This window comes from Abrus precatorius, unplaced genomic scaffold (assembly GCF_003935025.1).
Source record: "Abrus precatorius isolate BTA unplaced genomic scaffold, Abrus_2018 Scaffold5, whole genome shotgun sequence".
Classification (NCBI taxonomy): domain Eukaryota; kingdom Viridiplantae; phylum Streptophyta; class Magnoliopsida; order Fabales; family Fabaceae; genus Abrus; species Abrus precatorius.
The window spans coordinates 22689119-22709842 of record NW_020874395.1 but is presented as its reverse complement, the minus strand read 5'-3'; the positions used below and the strand labels follow the sequence as shown (position 1 = coordinate 22709842).

Sequence of the window (20724 nt, the reverse complement as noted above, 5' to 3'; positions counted from 1 at the left end):
AAATTCTTAGTAATTGGAAAATAATTCTTGTGGGACGATATTGTGGGAACTTAATTTAAGAACCCTTTATTACTTCTCGATGGGTACACTTGCCCTCTGAACAAATATCAATCGGATCCTAATTTGAATTCTAACCCACAGGAAAGTTAATCATAATCATGAATAGCAAATATGAGATTAGAAAAAAGGAGAACAAACTTGGAGCAATTAGTCCAAAACTCAAATAAGATTTACATCATATGGATTCCGTGGATTGAAGGGAATTTTTAGTCTTCCATTGAAGTACTAACCCAAGCATGAATGAGAAAAAGATGAGAGAAATCGAAAAGAGGGAAAATAAGGATTCTGATAAAGAGGCAAATTTGAAAATTTAAAATATAAAATTGCACATCTAATTTAATGTCTCATTAGTCTATTTATATGTTCCTATTATGATAAGCTAAATGGTCAAAATTCGGGTCTCAATTGTATTTAAAAGTCCAAATGCAAATATTTAATAACAAGTGTTCAAATGAAATCTTGTATACAAAATTCAGCACATTTGCCTCAACTTTAAAAAATTATATAAAATAAAAAACAACTCCAAATCCTGCAATCCATATATGGATTTTGAATCCATGAATGTGTAGAATCCAATGCAATTAGAATCAGTTAAAAAAAATATTTGCAAAAAATGTTATGGTCAAAAGAGTAGTCAAAGATCAAAATAGTTGAAAATACAAAATTAAACACTTATGTATAACAAGCCCAATTTATTTTAATTATTAGAAAATGGTAAAAATTCTAAAAATAAAGCATATGAAAAGTGTTTAGGAATCAAAATAAAACTATGAATGTCAATACAAAATATGTGACATCAAAAGCTTATGAATTTTGCAAGTTGATGCATGAAATCTGAAAAATATGAAAAACAACCATGTCTATAATAATGAATTGCTCTCTTGAATTAGGGAAGTGTGTTAATGTTAAATTTGTACCAAGTAGAGTAAATGAAGGATGATGTACCTATGCCACTAACTAAATTGTAGCATGAAACTCTCAATCTTCAACCAATATTAAAGTGATGGATAATTAATTACTCCATGGAGAAGATACAATTAAAAGACATTGAAATACTTGATGGTTGATTTTTTTTATTTATTAAACATTTAGTATTTACATTGTTAAATAGTTTGTGAATGGTTATACTTTCCTCTTCTTTATTTTGTGTCCTTTAACAATGTTATAGATGCAAAATGACTCTTTTAAGTGGACTAGAGGAGTAGAAGATGAGCTGCTTAGGGAATAACTTATGACTAATATTGCTAGTTTATCTGTTATGTGAATTATGTGTTTAGGGTTACCATATAGACTTTTTGTTTCTCTTATGATGTATTTATTTGAATAACTTGGAGAAATTACGAAGGTTTGTAACCTATTTAGCACTATAATATTATGCCATTATATAGTATGAGTACTTTTTCATAAAAGAGTTAATTTGATGCTTTAAACATAATTAATTTGATATACATCAAGAAATTTTAAGCTTCCAAATAATTAAGATGACTTTGAAAAAAAAGATGAAAATTATTATTGTTGTAATTAATATGGACATCTCACTTACTTCATTTGTTGTATATCATAGCACCAAGAAAAGGTGTCAAGAACATGACACCAAACTAGAAAAGTTCTTCATATATCACTTGATGATCATAATCAAAATTAGACTCTTTCTATCCTCCTAAACTTACCTGTTTTAATAAGAAATTAAATATTATGAGATGCTCTTCATAAAACTTTTTCACCTTCATCACATCAGTTATACTAATCAAGAATAAGTGGTGGTTGAAACTGAATTTAAAGTCACCAACTTAAAGCAAATATGTATTCCTCTGTAGGAAGTTCTACTTTGAAACAACGAACGAAAAATATTATAATAGAAAAAGAATAAGTAAACAAAAAAGAGGAAGAAAGGAGTTAACTTGTTGGCAGGCTTTTGACAAACACACCAAGTGACCATTATAAGTGAATGAGTAAAGGCCAAATAGGTTTAAACTCATTCTAAACTAGTGATTGACCTCTCTATGTCTTTATGGATGCATATTCTTCATGAGGTCATCCATCAACAAAATCATATTCTATTTGCTAAGAAGAATTATCTTAAGTAAAAACAAATATCAAAAGGATCTCTAAAAGTATTTGAACCTTCATGTCATTCTTCATTTTTATCCCCTTAGTCTATTGCCTCATCATCTACTCTTCCTCTCACCACTTCTTAAAATCCTTCACCATGCTCACAAACACTTCTACTAAATAAGAAAACCAAAATTTTAGACCCTCTGGTTGACCAGTAAAAGACCAAGTTATCTGTCCAAACTACATCTATAGCATATCAAGGTTAGTCTTTATTTGCAAATGACAAGATTAGGTTTTTGAAGCTACCACATTTTCTCATCCAATCATTAAGATAGAAAAGATGCTAGATAAACTTAAGTTCATAACTAAAAGGATGAATGATTGATTGACCAGTTATTCAAGGAGCAATACTTGACAACAAGAATAACAAAATTTTATCAAGTTCTTAAACAAATATTATGCAAATGCATTATTAAATTGTCTACACGCATCCTTTTGGCTCCAAACCATCTGGTTTTATATCCTTCATACATACTTGATAAAGGTAAATTCATCAAACTCCTACCACACCCACAACCATTTGAAATCACACATTCCCTACTAATAGACAAGTAAAGACAGAAACTCTAGTCGAAATTTGACATAATATTCAATGTCAAATCTTCTTATAGTAGACCATATAGCTCAAATGACAAGTGAAACATCTTTTTGTTGTACAATCTATTTATTTTACGCTTTAATACTCATCAAACCCTACAAATATTTTTATCTTATTATCTTTCATAGTGAAAGTTAAGTTTCTTTAATCCTTCTTTTTTTTTATGTTCTTCTTATAACGTCCCAAATTTTATAATAGTATTATGATTATTAATATAAATTATGGATTTTCATTTGATTGTGCATTTTTTCATTTATGTGGTGATGTAGATATGTGTGTAAGAATATATGTGGATAAGTATGTAAGTGTAAATGTGAATATTGACTTGTGGTTGGGCTAGATTGTTTGAGAAATAGGCTAGAGGTGTATTGTAGGGGCATTCTCGCTGTAGCAAAAAGGTCCTAGGCAAAGGGCGTGCATCTGTTGCATTCTCGCTGCAGTGAGAGGATAACAGAGGAGGAGCATATTTTGAATACAGTCTCGCTGTAGCGAGATTATGTAGAAATCAGAGTGCAGTTTGGTCTGATATTTTTGCTGTAGCGAGAAGGAGCCTCACTGTAGCGAGAGATGCCTCGCTATAGCGAGAGCTATCTGGCTGTAGCAAGAATATTGCGACTCCAGGATATTTAAGGGGTTTAGTATTTGAAAAACTCATTTCCACTCTTTTTCTTCATCCATTCTTTGATTCTCTCGACTCTTAACCTATTTTTGCCGATTGAATTGAAGGTTGAAGGTTGTCACTCCAAAGTCGTTGGGTGCAAGATTGAAGGTTGAAATCATATTTGGGACACTTGGAGATAAGTTTTATAAGTTAGGATTTTGGTTTTTCGTCCCTCTTCTTTGTTTTCTTCATTTCTCATGGAGTTTTTCATGTGTTTAGAGCAAAATACTACATGGGGGACATTTTCTACCATTATTTCGTGTTGGATCTCTAATTCAAGATAAGGGGAAACTCTACCCTATCTCTGAGTTTGAAATTCATTATAATGATAGATAATGAAATGTAGTTGAGGTAGAATGTAGGAAAATGTGTGATTTTTATGAAAATTCGTATGAAGTATCATATGGTAATTATTGGATGATCTGTGTAATGGAATGAATTTGATTGACATAGGATTGTGATGGAATTGTAGTGTGTTTAAGTGTAATGTGACCGATTATGTGTGTACATATAATGTGTGAAGATGAAAACTATGATGTGATAAAAAATATGAGTGAATATATGTGTTGACATGCCATTGATTGATGATAAATAATAGGAAATGAGTGAGAATATGTGTGAATGGCATGTTGAGTGTGATCGTGGTTGTGTTTGAAATGTTGGAAACTATGAATGGTTATAGCAATACATTGGGAGTGTAGAAGATGGGGCTGGTAGAAATACATTGGGAAAGAGAGGGTGGTGATGATACCAACAGTGAGCGTGGGTGCACCACAGGCTACACACTCTCCTCCTGACTCTAATTAACACTTTTGATAAGGGGCCCGTGACCGCACACGTTGTATCCATAAGACGAAGGTTAACCGACGACTATCCATGGTGTGAAACTAAGTAAGTCCTTGAGATTGAGGACATCAGGAAACTGTAATCATAGTACCACAGTGAACACACGTGTGTGTGTGGAATGTTTAGAATGTTTAAAAAGCATGAAGATATGTTGTTGATGCCTGATTTGAATTATGTTAGAAATATGCGGCATGTGCAAGGTGATGTTCATGCCTGATTTGAAATATGTTAGAAATATGCGGAATTTGTAAGGTGAGTTTCTATACTTGTGTGTGTGTGATAGTGTAGATTACTCACCCTTGCATTTATTTTTTAGATGACCAAGACGATCAGCACCAGACTCAATGAACGGAAGGGATGGAACTGCTATATGACTTAGGAAATTATATTTGAAAATTGTGATGTAATTAAATTAGTCATGTAGCGTTTATTTTGATGCAAACCTGTAATGTTCCCTCGTTTTGAAATACTTTAATGAAATTATGTATTGAGAACCATTTGAATAAAATTATTATTATTCCTATTTATTGCAAAAATTAATTTATTTGAAAAAATATGATATTATTAAATTAAGGTGTTACACTTCTTTTGCTCCTATGAGCTATATGTAGAAGATACACGTGTACTCATTCTATTTATCCCTACTATCAATTCTCATAAGTCTTCAACCTTCAACCATCTCTTCGAGGCAATCTTTGAAAGTTGGAGTTAACTACCTAAAAAAAATCTCTCACAAGCAACAAAATGTCATTAAAAACTTGTCTGAAGTTTAAGTCTCTTATCTTAGATAAACAATGATGACATATCTTTAAAAAAAGCTTTTTATTCTCTTTTATAATAAAAAGAAGTAGCATATATTTATATATATTTTTCTTTGATGTAATTATTTTTAGAAATTAATGAATATTCATAAGGTACATCAATAAAATGTTTTAAATTCAAGTTATATATTTATTACTTTGATACTCATACTTATAATTGCACCAAGACTTATACTTATAATGCTAATTTATATTGTTTGTTTAATAACTCATCACACTTACTATTTATATATATAAAATATTTTAATAATATATAACATTGATAAAGACCATGTTGTTAGCGAAAGTATCTGTTTTGAAAATGATTTCCCTAATCTAAATACTTTTTCGGTTAGAATTAGATACATTGTTTATTAATTAAATTTATTAAAGAGTAAATTTTTTTTTGTTATAATAAAAGGAGAGATTGTTAAAGTAAACGAGGAAAATATTATAGTACATTATGTGTGAGATATTCTTAAAATTTTAATACAAAAAGATCAAAACATTAAAAATAAATAAAGGAAGCAACCCCCAGGAATTCGTTATCTTCGGACCGGTTGCTCGTGGTATGCACGTTGAAATAAAAATAATAATACGGTGATGTACTCACGCAACACGGCAACAGAACAAAAAATATACTGCACCTTTATGTCATTTTAATTTAAAATTTCTCTTACTTACATATAATTAAAAATAATAAATTAAGTGACAAATAAAAAAATGTAATAAGTATGATTTTTTAATTTAAAAATTTTAAAAATATTATTAATGTACTTAATGTGATTCTTAACATAACTTTAATGGAATTTTTAATAATTATTTTATTTTTTTTCTAAAATTATAATTGGTTCATTGAACTTTCTTATCTTAAAGTTTTTCTAATTAGTTTTTAAAAGGCTTTTTTCTTGGTTTTTTTAAAAAGATATTTTTAATAAATAAAAATAAAAATAAACGGCTACACTTCTCTTTTTCATGGTAAAGATGCTAAGCCTACATTAAGTTAATTTGCATATAATACAAATATTACTATCAGATGTAAATAATAAAAGTCGGTTTCAATCAATTTAATTGATTAAGACGCGAAATGAAAATTTTTATTTTTTATTTTTTATAGATTTAGCAATACACAGTAAAAAATTAATAAATAATATTTTTATAATATATCCCTAAATATATATTGAAAAAATCGATTATAAATATACATATTCAATCTATCATAATACGTTTTCCTTTTTCCTGTTGTTTCCTTTTTCAATTTTGATGCATGATTTCTTACGAACTCCTTTTCCTACTACAAGCGTAACATCGATTAAAAATTGTTTATCTTAAAATTTTTATTTAAGATCTTATTAAATAATTTTATTTTAACATCTAATATATTTTTTTAAAATATAAATAAACATTAATTGTAAATGTACATATTTATAAATGTCTAATTTATTTAAAATTTGATATATGAGATTAACATAAATATATTATACTATTTAAGGATTTAAATAATAAAATTTAATATATATATATATATATAAGAATTTATTCAGTAGAATAACTCTTATCAAAAGTAATAATAAATTTTTAATATATTATTATTATTATTTTTTAAATAATATTAAGAAAATAGTCATCTTTTATAAAAATAAAGTTGTTAGACTTTTGTGTTATTTTAAAATAAATTTATTATTTTTAATATATTTAAAGTCAATTTTAAAAATTAAAATAATAAAATTTTAATTAAGTTAAATATATTTTTAATTCTTATAAAATATAAAAAATTCATTTTTAGACTTTATAATATTTTTTTTTCTTAATTAATATAAAATTTTCATAATTTGTCTATTATTACTAAATCTCAAACTTTTAATTAGATGAATAGAACTCAAAGTCATTCTATACAAAAATTCATTTTGTTTCTGTAAAATTATTTTCACTTTTAATTTTTATAAAAAATGTATTTTAAATTTAAACATAATTTTTTTTAAATTATCAAACATCTTCACTTTTTCCTCTCTTATTCTTCTCGCCATCTACATCTCCACGTCACTCCCTTCATCCACCGTCACCATCAAACATTAAACCCAAATTCATAATTTTTAAAGTTTTTAAATTAAAATAATTCTTTTTTTAAATTATATATAAAGTGATAAATACTTGCCTCATGTTATTTTTTTTATTATACTTAACCGTTGAAATATATTTATATATTAGTTAAATTATTTCTGTTAAATTTTATCAAAATTAAACATATAAAATTGTATATGAATAAATAATATACATTATATTAATTTTTATATACATAAACATATATAAAAGAGTTATCAAATTACATTGGTGTACGTTATTATCATTCTTATGGTGTTTAATATTTTTTGTTAAATAATTTAATTATAAAACCAACTATTAACCGTTTCAATTACATAATATATATATATATATATATATATATATATATATATATAGTAATGAAGGAAAATATCAAAAAATGTTTAAAAAGTAAAAATTTATATTTTTAAAAGAAAAAACATAAAATAAGAAAATGTTAATTTTTAAGGATTAAGTTTAAATAACTAAATACATTAAAATTTTATTGATAGAAAAAATATTTATTATACTTCTATTAATGTCAAATTGTATTCTATCTGGAAAAAAAATAAACTTGTTTAGAGAAAAAATGAAATACTAAATATAAAGTTATAAAAATTAAAAATTTATATCTTCAAATAAACTTATATATAATGAAGTTTTTCATGTTTCAAAGATAGTAAACTTCTTACCTTTTAAAAGAATTTATTTAAAATATTTTATAATAATTGATGTATAGTGAAAATGTTGATATTTATATTTTATTCTTCATTTAAAAATATAATAAAAAAATAAAAAATAAATGTTAACTTCAACCCTTCGTGCTAAATTTAAAAAACTAATTATAATAAATGTTAACTTCAACCTTTATTATATTTTTATAATTTTAATATAATGAATGAAGTCTGTTTCAATAAAAAAAAATTTATGTTTAAATACTTAAACTCAATTCTAAAAATTGAGATTAAAATTTTTTTATAAAATAAAGAATTTTTTTTTTAGTTAAGAAACAAGTATGTTTTGAATATTATATTAAATTATAATATAAGTTAGGGTTTTTTTAATGGGAAAGAATAAAATATTATCAGAATGTAGTGTTTTAAAAAAAATTATAAAAATATAGAAACTTTTCAAAAATTATTAGTGACGAAAGGAGATAATCAATTAATTAAATATCTAATATAATAATCAAGAGAAAAGAAACAATACTCAATCATTAAATCTAAAAGTTGATATTATTATCATTTGAGGGGTTAAAACTTAAAATTTGAATGAAATTTCAATCAAAATTAAGTGATCACATGAAAAACTTTATGCATTTAATTAACACAAAATTAATTAAAATTTAGAAATCTCTAGAATTAATCAAAATGTATTAATTTTTTGCACTACTTAATTAACTCTAATTTCCTAAAATTGACTCACACACTTCAAACGAATAATGATGAATGTAACTGTAATAGATAAAAATAAGGGGCTGATTACATAAATAAATAAAAGTATTTTAGGAGTCAAAATTAGAAAATTGTTATAATTGTTATGATGTGTAAGCATATAAGAATGGGAAACTATATAAGACCTTTGTGTATGACATTGAACATTATGAATAGAATTGTGATATCGTGTTCCTCTTCAACTTGCATTGTTAGGAGTGAGTGAGTGCTGTTAAGGATAATTGATATTGTCTTTAACAATTTGGTATCAGCTAAGCCAGAGATGATGGTGACAACAAAAGAACTCGAGACACGCATGGACACAATAGAGAAGATAATGGTGGATTCACAAGATTTAACACAAAAGATCTTGGAAGCATTGCGAAAATTGATCAAGGCATTAGTTTCCTCAATAACAGCCTTGAATGCTAGTCAAAAAATCACACCAAAAAATGAATCACACAACGAGACGCTAGAAACTTCCTCCTCGGTTCTTGATAGAACCCATATTGAGGGTAACACTAATTTCATCCCTCACAATGACGAAAAAATTTAGATACAATTTTTTCCTCAATTGAGACAAATTTAAGGAACATAAACACTTGTTGTTTATTTTTTTATCTGTAGAGTAAACGAAATAAATTAATATATTTTTTCTCTATTTTGTGCAAAACTAATAATGCATCTCAAGTTATAGAATGTTTCGTCTTTTTTAGATGAAATAGTTAAATAAAAAAATTAATTTCATCTAATTTAAATACAAAACAACTATTTACATAATAAAAATTTATCTCAACAAAAAATAATTTTTTTACTTTATTTTAATAATTAATTTTTAAAAAAATATTATTTAAATCATTAAGCCAGTGAAGATGACGGGCTTTTTTTTATTATTATTTTATCAAAATGGGGTTAATTTGAAGACCTAATTATTGTCATTTTATGACAGTTTGCAGGACACGAGTTTTCGTAAGGAATTGATGAGTTTGTCGTATTCATTTTTGGCTTTGTGGAAAGAAACAGAGAGAAGGGGATCGTGCATTGGGTACACTGCTCACCGCCCCCATGCTTGGAGTTGAAGTAAGGAAGCTTTGCAATTCGGTAAGACATAGTCATCGCTGTCAGGGGTGCAGTTCCTACAGCTGTCTGTCTGGATACCGAGTCGTTAAAAAGTAAGTCATCGTCATCACATCGAATCTGTCGTGACCACTTTTGCTTTTTGGACTTGGCAGTGCATGGAATATTCGGTCAAAATAAAATAAAATAACTAATTTTAAAATTAATATTATATCTCAATTATTATTTTTTTAGATTCTTTGTTCCATCATATTCAGTATCGTATTTATAAGAGTAATATAAATATTTTAAACAAATATCCTCTCGTCCCTTTTTTTAAAAATTTTTTTAAAGTTTCGCATTTATAAAGATAATATTTAATTTGTTATTATTTTTTTAAGATTACTTTAAAGGTCCACTTTCTTTTAGAAAAAAAAAATAAAAAATGCAAAATATAATATACTTAATTAAAATCGCAATATTCAGAGAGAGAGTTGGATAAATATTTGAAAAAGTTTAGTTTATAATAGGTATTTATAATTGAGTACGCTTATAGATTTAAGAATTTTTAATATCTTAACCAACCAAAAAAAAATTGCCTGCTTATTTGAAAATCTCTTTAATTCTCCAAAGCTCTTGTTCTATTGTGCCATCAAAATCTGAAACCCTATATTATTATTTTATATTATAAAAATAAGAGTAATTGAATATTAGCACTCACCAATCAACTTTGTAACACGATTTTAGACCAAATCCTTTCTTATCTTTTCTCTCTCTCCTAAATATTGCATGACAAGTCATAATTGCATAACAACTAAAATATTACTTCAATCGCACCATTGCACATCTATACACCAATCATGAGAATAGTCTCTTAGATAAAATACCTAATTATCCATGGCTCATGACCACAAATACAACACCACTAAACATTGCACCCTTGAAAGCTACCACAAAAAACGATGTTATTCAAAACATATATTAAAAAAAAAAAAAAACTTGACTTAATGTCAAAATTGAGAATGCTCTTCTGGAGTAGTTTATCCACCTGCGTGGAAATTCTTAAAACTCTACCCAATGCATTCAAATCTATTTAAAACAACGATAATATTTGAATTCTTCCTGATTTGCATGCAAATAGAAGCTACCGAAATCAATTTATTTATTTTTTATCACAAGCGACGAAGAGTTATTCGGCCCACTCCACAGTGTCATTTAAAAATGTGTAGTATGATATGGACAAAATTTTCAAAAAGAAAATTTATATTTAATATCTATTTAAGAAATAGTTTCTATTTTTGTATTTTTTAGCCAACAAGTCAAATATTTTTTATTATATTGCAAAAAATATTTTAGGGTCATGTCTATGCTACTTTTAAAAAATTACTTAAAATTTTGAAAATAAAACTTATATACAACACTTTAAATACTTTGATTTTTTAATTAAAATTAAAATTTTATCTATAAAATTAATATTAATTTTTAATATTGGCTTATTATATTATAATCAGTTAATATTCTTCTATCGTAACATTTTAAATAAATAAATTACTTAAATCTCAAATATTATCTTCTTATCATAATTTATATATTTATGTTAAGCTATAATAACATTATTTAAAGTTATTAAATTTTGTACTTTATCATAAATGATTTTAATTTTTAGTTTATGGTGAATTTTATTTTGATTTCTATAAAAGTTTTTTTTCAATTTAATCTTTTATGAAATACAGTTTTTTATCCTAAGTAAAATAAAAAATGTGTTATATATAAGGATCATAATGAAAAAATTTACTACGTATATAATTAAAATAAAAAACATTTAAAAGTGAGATAACAATTTTATAATGAAAACGTTAGTTCAAATGATTGGATATTTCATTAAAAGTTTAATTAAGAAAATATCATTATAATTTCCAAAAATTTATATGGATAATATGAAACATTTTATAAATAAAAAGCGTTAGTTCAAATGATTGGATATTTCATGGTGTTACGTAATTGTTTTAGCACTTATGTTTTCAAAATATTTTTCAGAATTTTCATTTGAAATTTTTTATTTTGAATTTTTAAAAGTAACATTTACATATTTATATACACCGTACTATAAGCAAAGAACACATTAGTGTCAGCAAGGAGAACACAAGTTGTCAAGTGCAGAAGTCAAAGGAATGGAGAAGGAAAGGAAAAGCTATGTAGCTCATTGTCTGGTCTTACCATATCCTGCACAAGGACATATCAATCCTATGCTTCAATTCTCCAAGCGTTTGGCGCAGAGAGGAGTGAAGGTTACACTGGTAACTGTTGTGTCCAATTGGAAAACCATCTGTGACAAAAACTTCACTTCCATTGAAGTTGAAAGCATCTCAGATGGATATGATGATGGAGGGCTCGCAGTAGCAGGGAGCTTAGAGGTATACATGGAAACCTTTTGGAGAGTTGGACCACAAACTCTTGCTGAGCTTGTTCAGAAGCTTGCAAGCTCAAGCAACCCTGCAGATTGTGTCATCTATGATGCTTTCTTGCCTTGGGCCCTTGATGTTGCGAAGAAGTTTGGGCTTCTGGGTGCTTGTTTCTTCACTCAATCATGTTCAACAAACAACATATACTTCCATGTTTATCAGAAGTTGTTGGAGTTACCTCTCTCAAAGCCAGAATATTCTCTTCCAGGATTGCCAACACTAGCACCTGGGGAGTTACCATCTTTCTTGAATAAATATGGATCCTATCCAGAATACTTTGATGTAGTTGTGAATCAATTTTGCAACATTGATAAAGCAGATTGGGTTCTTGCTAACACATTTTATGAGCTTGAGCCAGGGGTAAGTGACTTATGTGGCTGAATATTATGTTCATTAGTTTGATTTGTTCTTATTTAACTCTGCTTATGGTCGCAATTCAGGTAAAGGAGGAGGGTTGTGTTAAGTTGAAACCTCTACATGGATTACTCAACGATATTGTGCTAGTCTTTGACCGTTGTGTGATCCATGCAGTGGGATAAGACTTAGATGTTGACGTTGTTGTTTTTGCTGTGGTTAGATTTGTTCTTGTTCATTGGAAGGAATTAGACATTAGTATTAATGATTTAAATTTGAAATGAAATTCGATGTAGGTTGTGGATTGGCTGGAGAATATTTGGCCATTAAAGCCAATAGGACCATCCATGCCTTCTATGTTCTTGGACAAAAGACTTCAAGATGACAAGGACTATGGTGCCAGCATGTTTAATACAAACTCAGAAGCTTGCATCAAATGGCTTGATGATAAACCAAAAGGGTCAGTTGTGTATGTCTCTTTTGGCAGCATGGCTGGGCTTAGTGAGGAGCAAACGGAGGAACTAGCTTGGGGTTTGAGAGAAAGTGGGAGTTATTTCATATGGGTGGTTAGAGATTCTGAGAAACGGAAGCTTCCAAAGGAATTTGTAGACTCATCAGAGAAAGGTTTAATGGTCACATGGTGTCCTCAACTACTAGTCTTAACACATGAAGCTTTGGGGTGTTTTCTTACACACTGTGGTTGGAACTCCACATTGGAAGCTGTGAGCTTAGGAGTTCCATTGATTGCAATGCCACTGTGGACAGACCAAATCACAAATGCAAAGCTTATTACCAATGTGTGGAAGATAGGAGTCAAAGCTGTTGCTGATGAGAAAGAGATAGTTAGAAGAGAAACAATTAAACATTGCATAAAGGAAATTATGGAGACTGAAAACGGAAAAGAAATAAAGAACAATGCCATCAAATGGAAGAATCTGGCCAAGATTTATGTTGATGAGGGAGGAAGTTCTGATAAAAATATTGCAGAATTTGTGGCTGCATTGGCTCATAGCTGTGCTGCATTAAATTAATGGTGGAGAAAGTTCTAATAAAAGTAGCGTGAAGCGGCCAAATTATGCTATGATAATTCGGCTAGGCGTACGCATTGTCAGCTTCTTCAAGATGTAACAATAAAACAAGGTTGTCCATTTCAATTGTTGTGAGAATCTGAATTAGTGTGTTTCAATTGTTTTATTTAACATTTATTTCCCTTGTTTGTTGTGTAAGCTGAGTTTGCTTCATCATAATAGGAACTTATGATTCTCTTTTGTATTCTCTCTTACTGAAATAGAAATGGACCCATAGTCCAATGCTTTGCACATGTCTATATAAGACATCTCTCATCCGCAAATAGATTCCGATAAATCAATACCTATAATTTGATGGATCACCAAAGTGCACAGGACTAGGCATGTGTTAGGGAAATTACAATATCATTTGATACAGAATCACAAAATCACAATTTAGTAAATACCAGTTGACTTAACTGTTTCACCAGGCTCAGTTGCGTAATTAAAAAGGAAAGAAAAGTTGGGACAACATTGACAAATAAATACTTCCACAAAAACATGAGTTCACTTTTAATGAGCCTTTAGTCAAACATCATGGTCTGTTTCACTTGTTTGTGTTCCACCCTCATTCCACTAATTTATACGAGGATATGAGATTTACTTCTTCTTCATTGAGAACAAGGTGGCAAGTATTTAGGAGGTGGAACAATGCTAGTTTGTGGGGTACCTCCATCTCTCACAATGAGCACAGTATCCATACCCCAACTGGTGTGCCTTTCAAGATGACAATGCATATACCAGACCCCTGCAAAAGCAAATTGATGGTGTTATTTGATCTATTAATTTTTTAAAGTAAATCCTATTTTCACTTCCCACACACACATATACACATTTACCTGGATTGTTTGCAACAAATCTCATGGCAATCCATCCATTCTTAGGAAGACCAATGGTATTAACTTCTGGTGGATCAATTAAATTGTAGGATTTTGGGTCTGTCACATTGTTAAAATTTCCTGTGCCAACACCCACCGCAAAGAAGCTAAAACCATGAAGGTGCATTGCATGATTCTCTGCAGTAAGAAGACTAGTTCCTTGCCACACAAGTTCAACAACATCGTTGTAGTCAAACATTAGCACCCTGGTTCCTGTGCTTGGGAATAAAGCATTTCCTCCCACATCTCCTGTGAAGTTGTAAAAGAAAGGTGGTTCATCCGGAAAGTCTTCAGTGAAAACTCCTGAAATGTTCCTGCAAATACACATAATCTTAGGAAAAGTTATTACAGAAATATTATGTTGACAGTAGGAATATTCTTCAAAAGTAAGAAGTAAATGACCTAACATTCACTTATATATATATATATCTTGTCAATGCATAAGCCCCATTATGCTTATCTTTCTCTTTCTTTTTCTTCTTCTTTTGTTTTCCCTCCAAGCCTCTGTTTGACTTATACAAGGATCCAATTGCAAGATATTCAGTCCCACATTAGAAATGTGATATTTTAGTGTGGAGTTTATAAGGCATTCGACCTCCAATTAGTCTACTACAATGGCTAGCTTCTGTGGTGTAGTTCTTTCAAAGTTCTTGTCACACAAAAATCATTTCACTATATCGAAAAATTCAATTATGTTTTGACTCTTAAATCTTTAATCCACCAGAGACTAGTGAAACTTTCCTCAATATGTGGCTCATTTGTAAATTCTGTACCAATAATGTTACATCCTTTATAGATGCCTATCTATAGCCTGGCATGACATGATTATAAGCCATTGTATCCAAGGAAAAGTAGGGAAGAAAATAATAAAAAAGGGATAAAAATCGGTTAACATATAATATTGTACTTACCACTATTTAGCTAAATATATTATGCTTTCTAAGCATACATACTTCATTTTGGTTTTGTCCTGTAATATTCTTTGGAGACGTTTGGAAGGATTTTGATGGAATTTGTTTAGGTTATGAAAATAAATTATTACTTTCTTATAAACTCTTTTGGTATAATTTTAATAATCTTCACTATCCAGCTTACAAACAAGCTTTCGCGTGATCAGTTTTTATTCATAAGTGTTTATCCGAGTTGTTTACCCAAACATGACCTTAAAAAATGAAATGGGAGATTGTAAGTGAAAGTATATACCAGTAGTATGCTCTAAGTATATCAATCTGTGGAATCTGAAAACTTATGTTGTTTAAACTTGAAGCCAGTCTCGTTCCATTAGGTCCTAAACAACTTCCATTTGGATTCTGGCAAGGTAATTCATTCATGGATACTGTCATATAAATTTTTCTAGTCACATTTGTTGGCACATTGTTAGGGTGATTTTGGCTTGCCAAACCCCTCAAGCTCTTAGTAAAATTAAATACTGTTGCTGAGTCATTCACTGCAGGAAGCATAGGCATGGGAATGGATAAGGATGGTGTGTAATTCCCACTGTACTGTAGAATAGCTGTTGTGGTAGAATTGTCATACATGGCAATGCCATCATAAAAAGGCCTAGCAGCAATGTAATAGAGACCTTTTGGTTGGTTTGCTGTGATCAATACATCCATTGTCTGTCCAGGGGTGATTATGATGAAATTGGTGTTTAAGGGCTTTGTGTAAGAAGCATCAATGCCTACAACTGAGAGGTTGTGATTAGCAACCCCAAAGAAATGTTCTTCGTTCATTGCAGCATTTATTATACGAAAAAGATACGTCTTTCCATAATCAACTAGAACGCGATATGTTGTTTCTGCAAAACAAAACAATATTAAGGATTAAAGTCATGAAACATATAAAACCAATTACAACAATTACTTACAACTTTACAATGTATTAATTAATTAAAAAAGCACATATAAGAAAAGACCTAACAATCTAACAGTTAATAAACATTTAACCATCATTAATGATTAGAAATACAACAATAACAAAACTTTACGCTGATCAATTTTAGAAATTAATAGTACAAATCATTTATGTCTCCACTAAGATGGGCTTGTGCATTCTCTTTGCCCAATGGACCGTTCCAATAGGAGGTATTTTAGAGATATAATATTAAAGAAGAAAAACATTATTTCTTTAACTAAGTTTTTGAAATAGATTTTCACACATTAATGTACCTCTTGAGCAATTATACAAGTCACCAGGTTGGCCATTGATGGTGTAAGCATCTGATGCATTGGGCTCGCCACCATTTACGAGGGCTGAATTTATAATTTGCATCACATCTCCCTTATACCATTCTCCTAAAAGAACATCAAAGTCAATTTTTAAGAGGTTGTCTATGATTGTATATACATGAGGATTTGAATGGAATTTTCAATAGACAATGTTACCAACCAATGATAAGCGTTTCTTGTTGATAAGGTTCAGGGAAAGGATATGAAGTTCCATTGGCAGGTAAAATGACAATGGCACCATGGACAGTGGCACGAGTCCAACTACTATGGGCATGCCACCAAAGAGTTCCTTCTTCCACTGTAAAGGCCACCTTTTGTGTGAAACTTGTTCCTGGTGGAATAGGGCATTGTGTTATGTTCTCAGGTCCATCTGACCAAGGATCCCTTGGTTCTCTTACCCCATGCCTGTAGAGGTGTTTCAAATTTCAGCTTCTTCTCTAGGGAGTAAATTTTTGGTACTTGTTAATCCCTTAATAGTTTGTTTTTCATTCGGTAACCTTTTATTTTTTTTTTAAATTAATCAGGAAAAATATGATCATAAAAAGGTAGGTGTTATTATTCTAAAGAAAGAAATGTGAAATATAGGAGGATTTGGAAAGGAAAAAAAAAAAATCTAATAAAGGCCTATAATTTTGATTTCATTGTCTGATTGTATTATGATGGAATGAAAAAAGAAGTCTTATTTTATTGTTTAAATAATAAACATATCAGAATGAATTATAATTTTTGTTGATTATTATATTATAATTTTAGTAAAGGATTATTACAAAATTAAAAACAATTATATATATATATATATATATATATATATATATATATATATATAGTCATCTTACATTTTTTATTGAAAATCCTCAATCATAAAAATTTTAAAAAGCAAATATACTTTTTGAAATAAAATACATATCTATTAAAAATAAATTCCCAAAAATTCAGCTTAACAAACCCATTTTTTTAAAAGAAAAGTAAAAGTCCTTCAAAACTTGAAGTATAAGAAAAATATTTTTTTATAATCAAATGAATAAAATTAATATATATATATATATATATATATATATATATATATTAACAATAAAATTTGAATACTTATATTACCTAATCCACTGATGGTTTAAAAGTTTTTATCAAGTAAATAAATTTCATACAAAAATAAAATTAATAAATATTTTATCATATTATTTTATTTTAATGAGTATTATGTTTTTAAAATACAAATAATAAGTATTGAATTTTGAATAGTATATGTATAAATATCTAAATTGTGTGAAATTATATTATATATATATATTTTGGTGTGTGGACATCTTTTAATTTTTTTAATATTTTATATTTATATTAAATAAATAAAGAGACATCACAATTAGAAAAAAACAATAATGATTAAGTAAAAGAGTGCAGTAATAGAAAAAACAAGAAAGAAGATAAGAGTGGAGCAACAATGTGAAATTTAAATATAATATAAATACAATGAAAAATGATAAAAGTAAAATAATAATTTTCTTAAAGTTTATATTTTTTATTTCATTCAATTCCTTCTAAATTAGAGAGAAAAAATTGAGTATAAGTAAGAGAATAAGATATCATTCCCTCTATTCAATTATTTTTCTATAATCTAAACATTGCCTAAGAAAGGTTTACATGATAAGTTATTATATAACAGTTAAAATATATTTTTAGTTCATATAATTAATATTTATGAATTAGTATAAAATATAAATAAAATAAAAGTTAAACATAAATATATGAGCTATAAAATAGAGTTAAAACACAGACTTATCAATTTGACAATTAGTATATTTTATTTTTAAAATATATGTTTAAATTTTTATATGAATATTTTGTAATGTTTTAAATTTTATCTATTATAACACTGTTAAAAAAAATACTAAAAAGTAAATTTGACTAATGATATTATAATAGTAAAATCTAAAATGGAATAAAATATTTTAGATAAGGAAATAAGCTTTTTAGGTATAATATTAATCTAATTTATAAATAAATGTTATGATATATTTTTTAACCTTGTATTAGATTAAGAGTACCTACATGGAATAAGAAAAGAAAAGAAGGATATTGAATGTTAATCGATCTAAGAACAGGACAAAGTAATTTGTCCTACAATTATTGCCTGATGTTGACTTTTGCAAAAACATGAACTAAGGAGAAAGTTAAATAAGAAAAAGAGAGTTTGAAAGGAAAAAGGAGAGGGAAGAGACCAGTGAATAGTGACCCCATATCTTCCTTGGTTATGAACAGTAACAAAAGCGGTATCACGCTTTTGAACATGAATGGTTGGCCCTGGAAAGCTATCGTTCACCGTCAATATGCTTTTTGTGCTGCACAACTTTGTGAAGTTTTTCTCCTTCAGCTGCAACAAACCATTCACAATGAAAGATATCAAATTTATCATTTCTTCCACTTTGCTGATTCGACGAGTACATTGGAATTTGAACAGTAACAACATCGTTAGTCCTTATTGCCATTAGTACATCACAGATTGTAATGTTATGTCCTGTATAAGAAAACTCAAACAAGAAAAATATTCTTAATCAAGTTAAAAAATTATATATACTTATATAAGTATATTCTCCCCATTCTATGCTGGGATTGTGGAAATGATGGTAATTAAGCTCAATAAAAAAAGGTACTTAATGTGATCAGCATTTGAAGACATACAACGAAATCATAATAATGAACGTTGCCTTGGACCTTGCAGACAACCAGAAACCCCAAAATGAGTAGTAGGACACTCAGATTATGTTGCTGTTCCATCATATTATTGGCACTAACTTGAAGAATTTAGGGCGCTTTTACCCGTTTGGAATTCATGTGGCACAATTAGAGTTGATATATAGGATAAGTTGATGAACCTTGGTGATTCCCAAACGAAGCTTCACTTACTTTAGTACAATAAATTATACATATTGTTTCGGTACCTCTTTACTGTCATTTGAAAATGATGTCCTAATTGATAACATAGCTTACCTGCCTATGGTAGGGTGATTTATGTTTCTTCAATTAGACACAAATGAAGCTTATAAGAGAATGTAAACTGACTTAAAAAGCACGCTCACCGTTGTGCGTGAAATGTGATTTTTATTAAATTAACCAATGAATAAAAAATATATTATATTAAGTTTGACATATATAAATGAAATATTAAATGATTTTTTATTAAAATTTTAAAAAAATTAGATATCATCAAAATTTAATGCATAATCAGTATAAATATAATTATCAACTAATAAAACTCAAGGAAATATAATTCTTAGTAACATGCAAAACAAAATAATTAACTAAGAATATTTAGTTAAAATAATTTTTAACTAAAAGGTTTAGTATACCTTTTTTAAGAATTTTTTAATAATTTTTTTATCAAGTAAATTTATTTGAGAGCTAACGTTAAATAATCTTGAATTATATTGACTTATTGTTTTAAATTCTTCTAGTCATAAGTTCAATCAATCATATTTAATTTTCTTAAGGATTGCTATTTTTTTATATTCATATTTCTCCTTCAAATTATTCTAAGAATTTAATAAATTCATAATAGATAATTAATTTCCAATTCTCCTTCAAATTATTATAAAGATTTAATAAATTCTTAACAGATAATTAAATTTTCATTTCTTCGAATAAATGATTTCGAAGAAAAATGATCACTTTTAAGCGATCATATAAAAATGCTTAATTTCCTACTTTGATAATATTTCCACGATCCAGATATAGTTCTAAGATAAATTTTAATATAAGTATCCATCATAAATAATTTTTTTTTTAAATATAAGACCAAAGGCTTTATGATATTTAATAATGTAAAGAAATTTAAAAGTAATAAGAATTCTAAAATTAGATAAACACTTAAAAATTTTAAATAATAAATTCATATGTTATATTATATATTATGCAAAAATGATTATTAAATTATTTTTAAGTGAAAAAATTATTTAAATAAAAAATAATTTTAATAAAAAAATATGAAAAATTTGTTACAAATTTAATTATGCTAATAACGTGTTATAAAATAATACTAGTAAAAAATTTAAAAAAAGTAAAAAAAAATAAGAGCAAGAAATGACTACAA

At 27.8% G+C, this 20724-nt stretch overlaps 2 protein-coding genes across 2 annotated transcripts; one reads left to right on the top strand and one right to left on the bottom strand.

Moving 5' to 3' along the window:
• Positions 1-11770: 11770 nt before the first annotated feature.
• Positions 11771-13666, top strand: LOC113867375 (UDP-glycosyltransferase 74G1-like). Its single transcript, XM_027502658.1, has 2 exons — positions 11771-12473; positions 12764-13666. The coding sequence occupies exons 1-2, from the start codon at positions 11823-11825 to the stop codon at positions 13496-13498; spliced, it is 1386 nt and encodes a 461-aa protein (XP_027358459.1). The 5' UTR covers positions 11771-11822; the 3' UTR covers positions 13499-13666.
• A 479-nt stretch (positions 13667-14145) lies between these two features.
• Positions 14146-19412, bottom strand: LOC113866922 (laccase-14-like). The gene is made up of 7 exons (XM_027501719.1): positions 19317-19412; positions 18857-19008; positions 16801-17045; positions 16581-16706; positions 15616-16210; positions 14374-14726; positions 14146-14282 (listed from the first exon to the last, which is right to left on the bottom strand). The coding sequence occupies exons 1-7, from the start codon at positions 19410-19412 to the stop codon at positions 14146-14148; spliced, it is 1704 nt and encodes a 567-aa protein (XP_027357520.1).
• Positions 19413-20724: the final 1312 nt, after the last annotated feature.

Excerpts from the sequence above, each read along its gene's own strand:
- LOC113867375 (XM_027502658.1), top strand. The coding sequence starts at position 11,823 with ATGGAGAAGGAAAGGAAAAGCTATGTAGCTCATTGTCTGGTCTTACCA. Across the intron at positions 12,474-12,763 it reads TTTATGAGCTTGAGCCAGGG|GTTGTGGATTGGCTGGAGAA; the intron begins GTAAGTGACTTA and ends AATTCGATGTAG.
- LOC113866922 (XM_027501719.1), bottom strand. The coding sequence starts at position 19,412 with ATGGAACAGCAACATAATCTGAGTGTCCTACTACTCATTTTGGGGTTT. Across the intron at positions 17,046-18,856 it reads TATGGGGTCACTATTCACTG|GCATGGGGTAAGAGAACCAA; the intron begins GTCTCTTCCCTC and ends ACACCTCTACAG. Across the intron at positions 16,211-16,580 it reads CTTGTATAATTGCTCAAGAG|AAACAACATATCGCGTTCTA; the intron begins GTACATTAATGT and ends TTTGTTTTGCAG.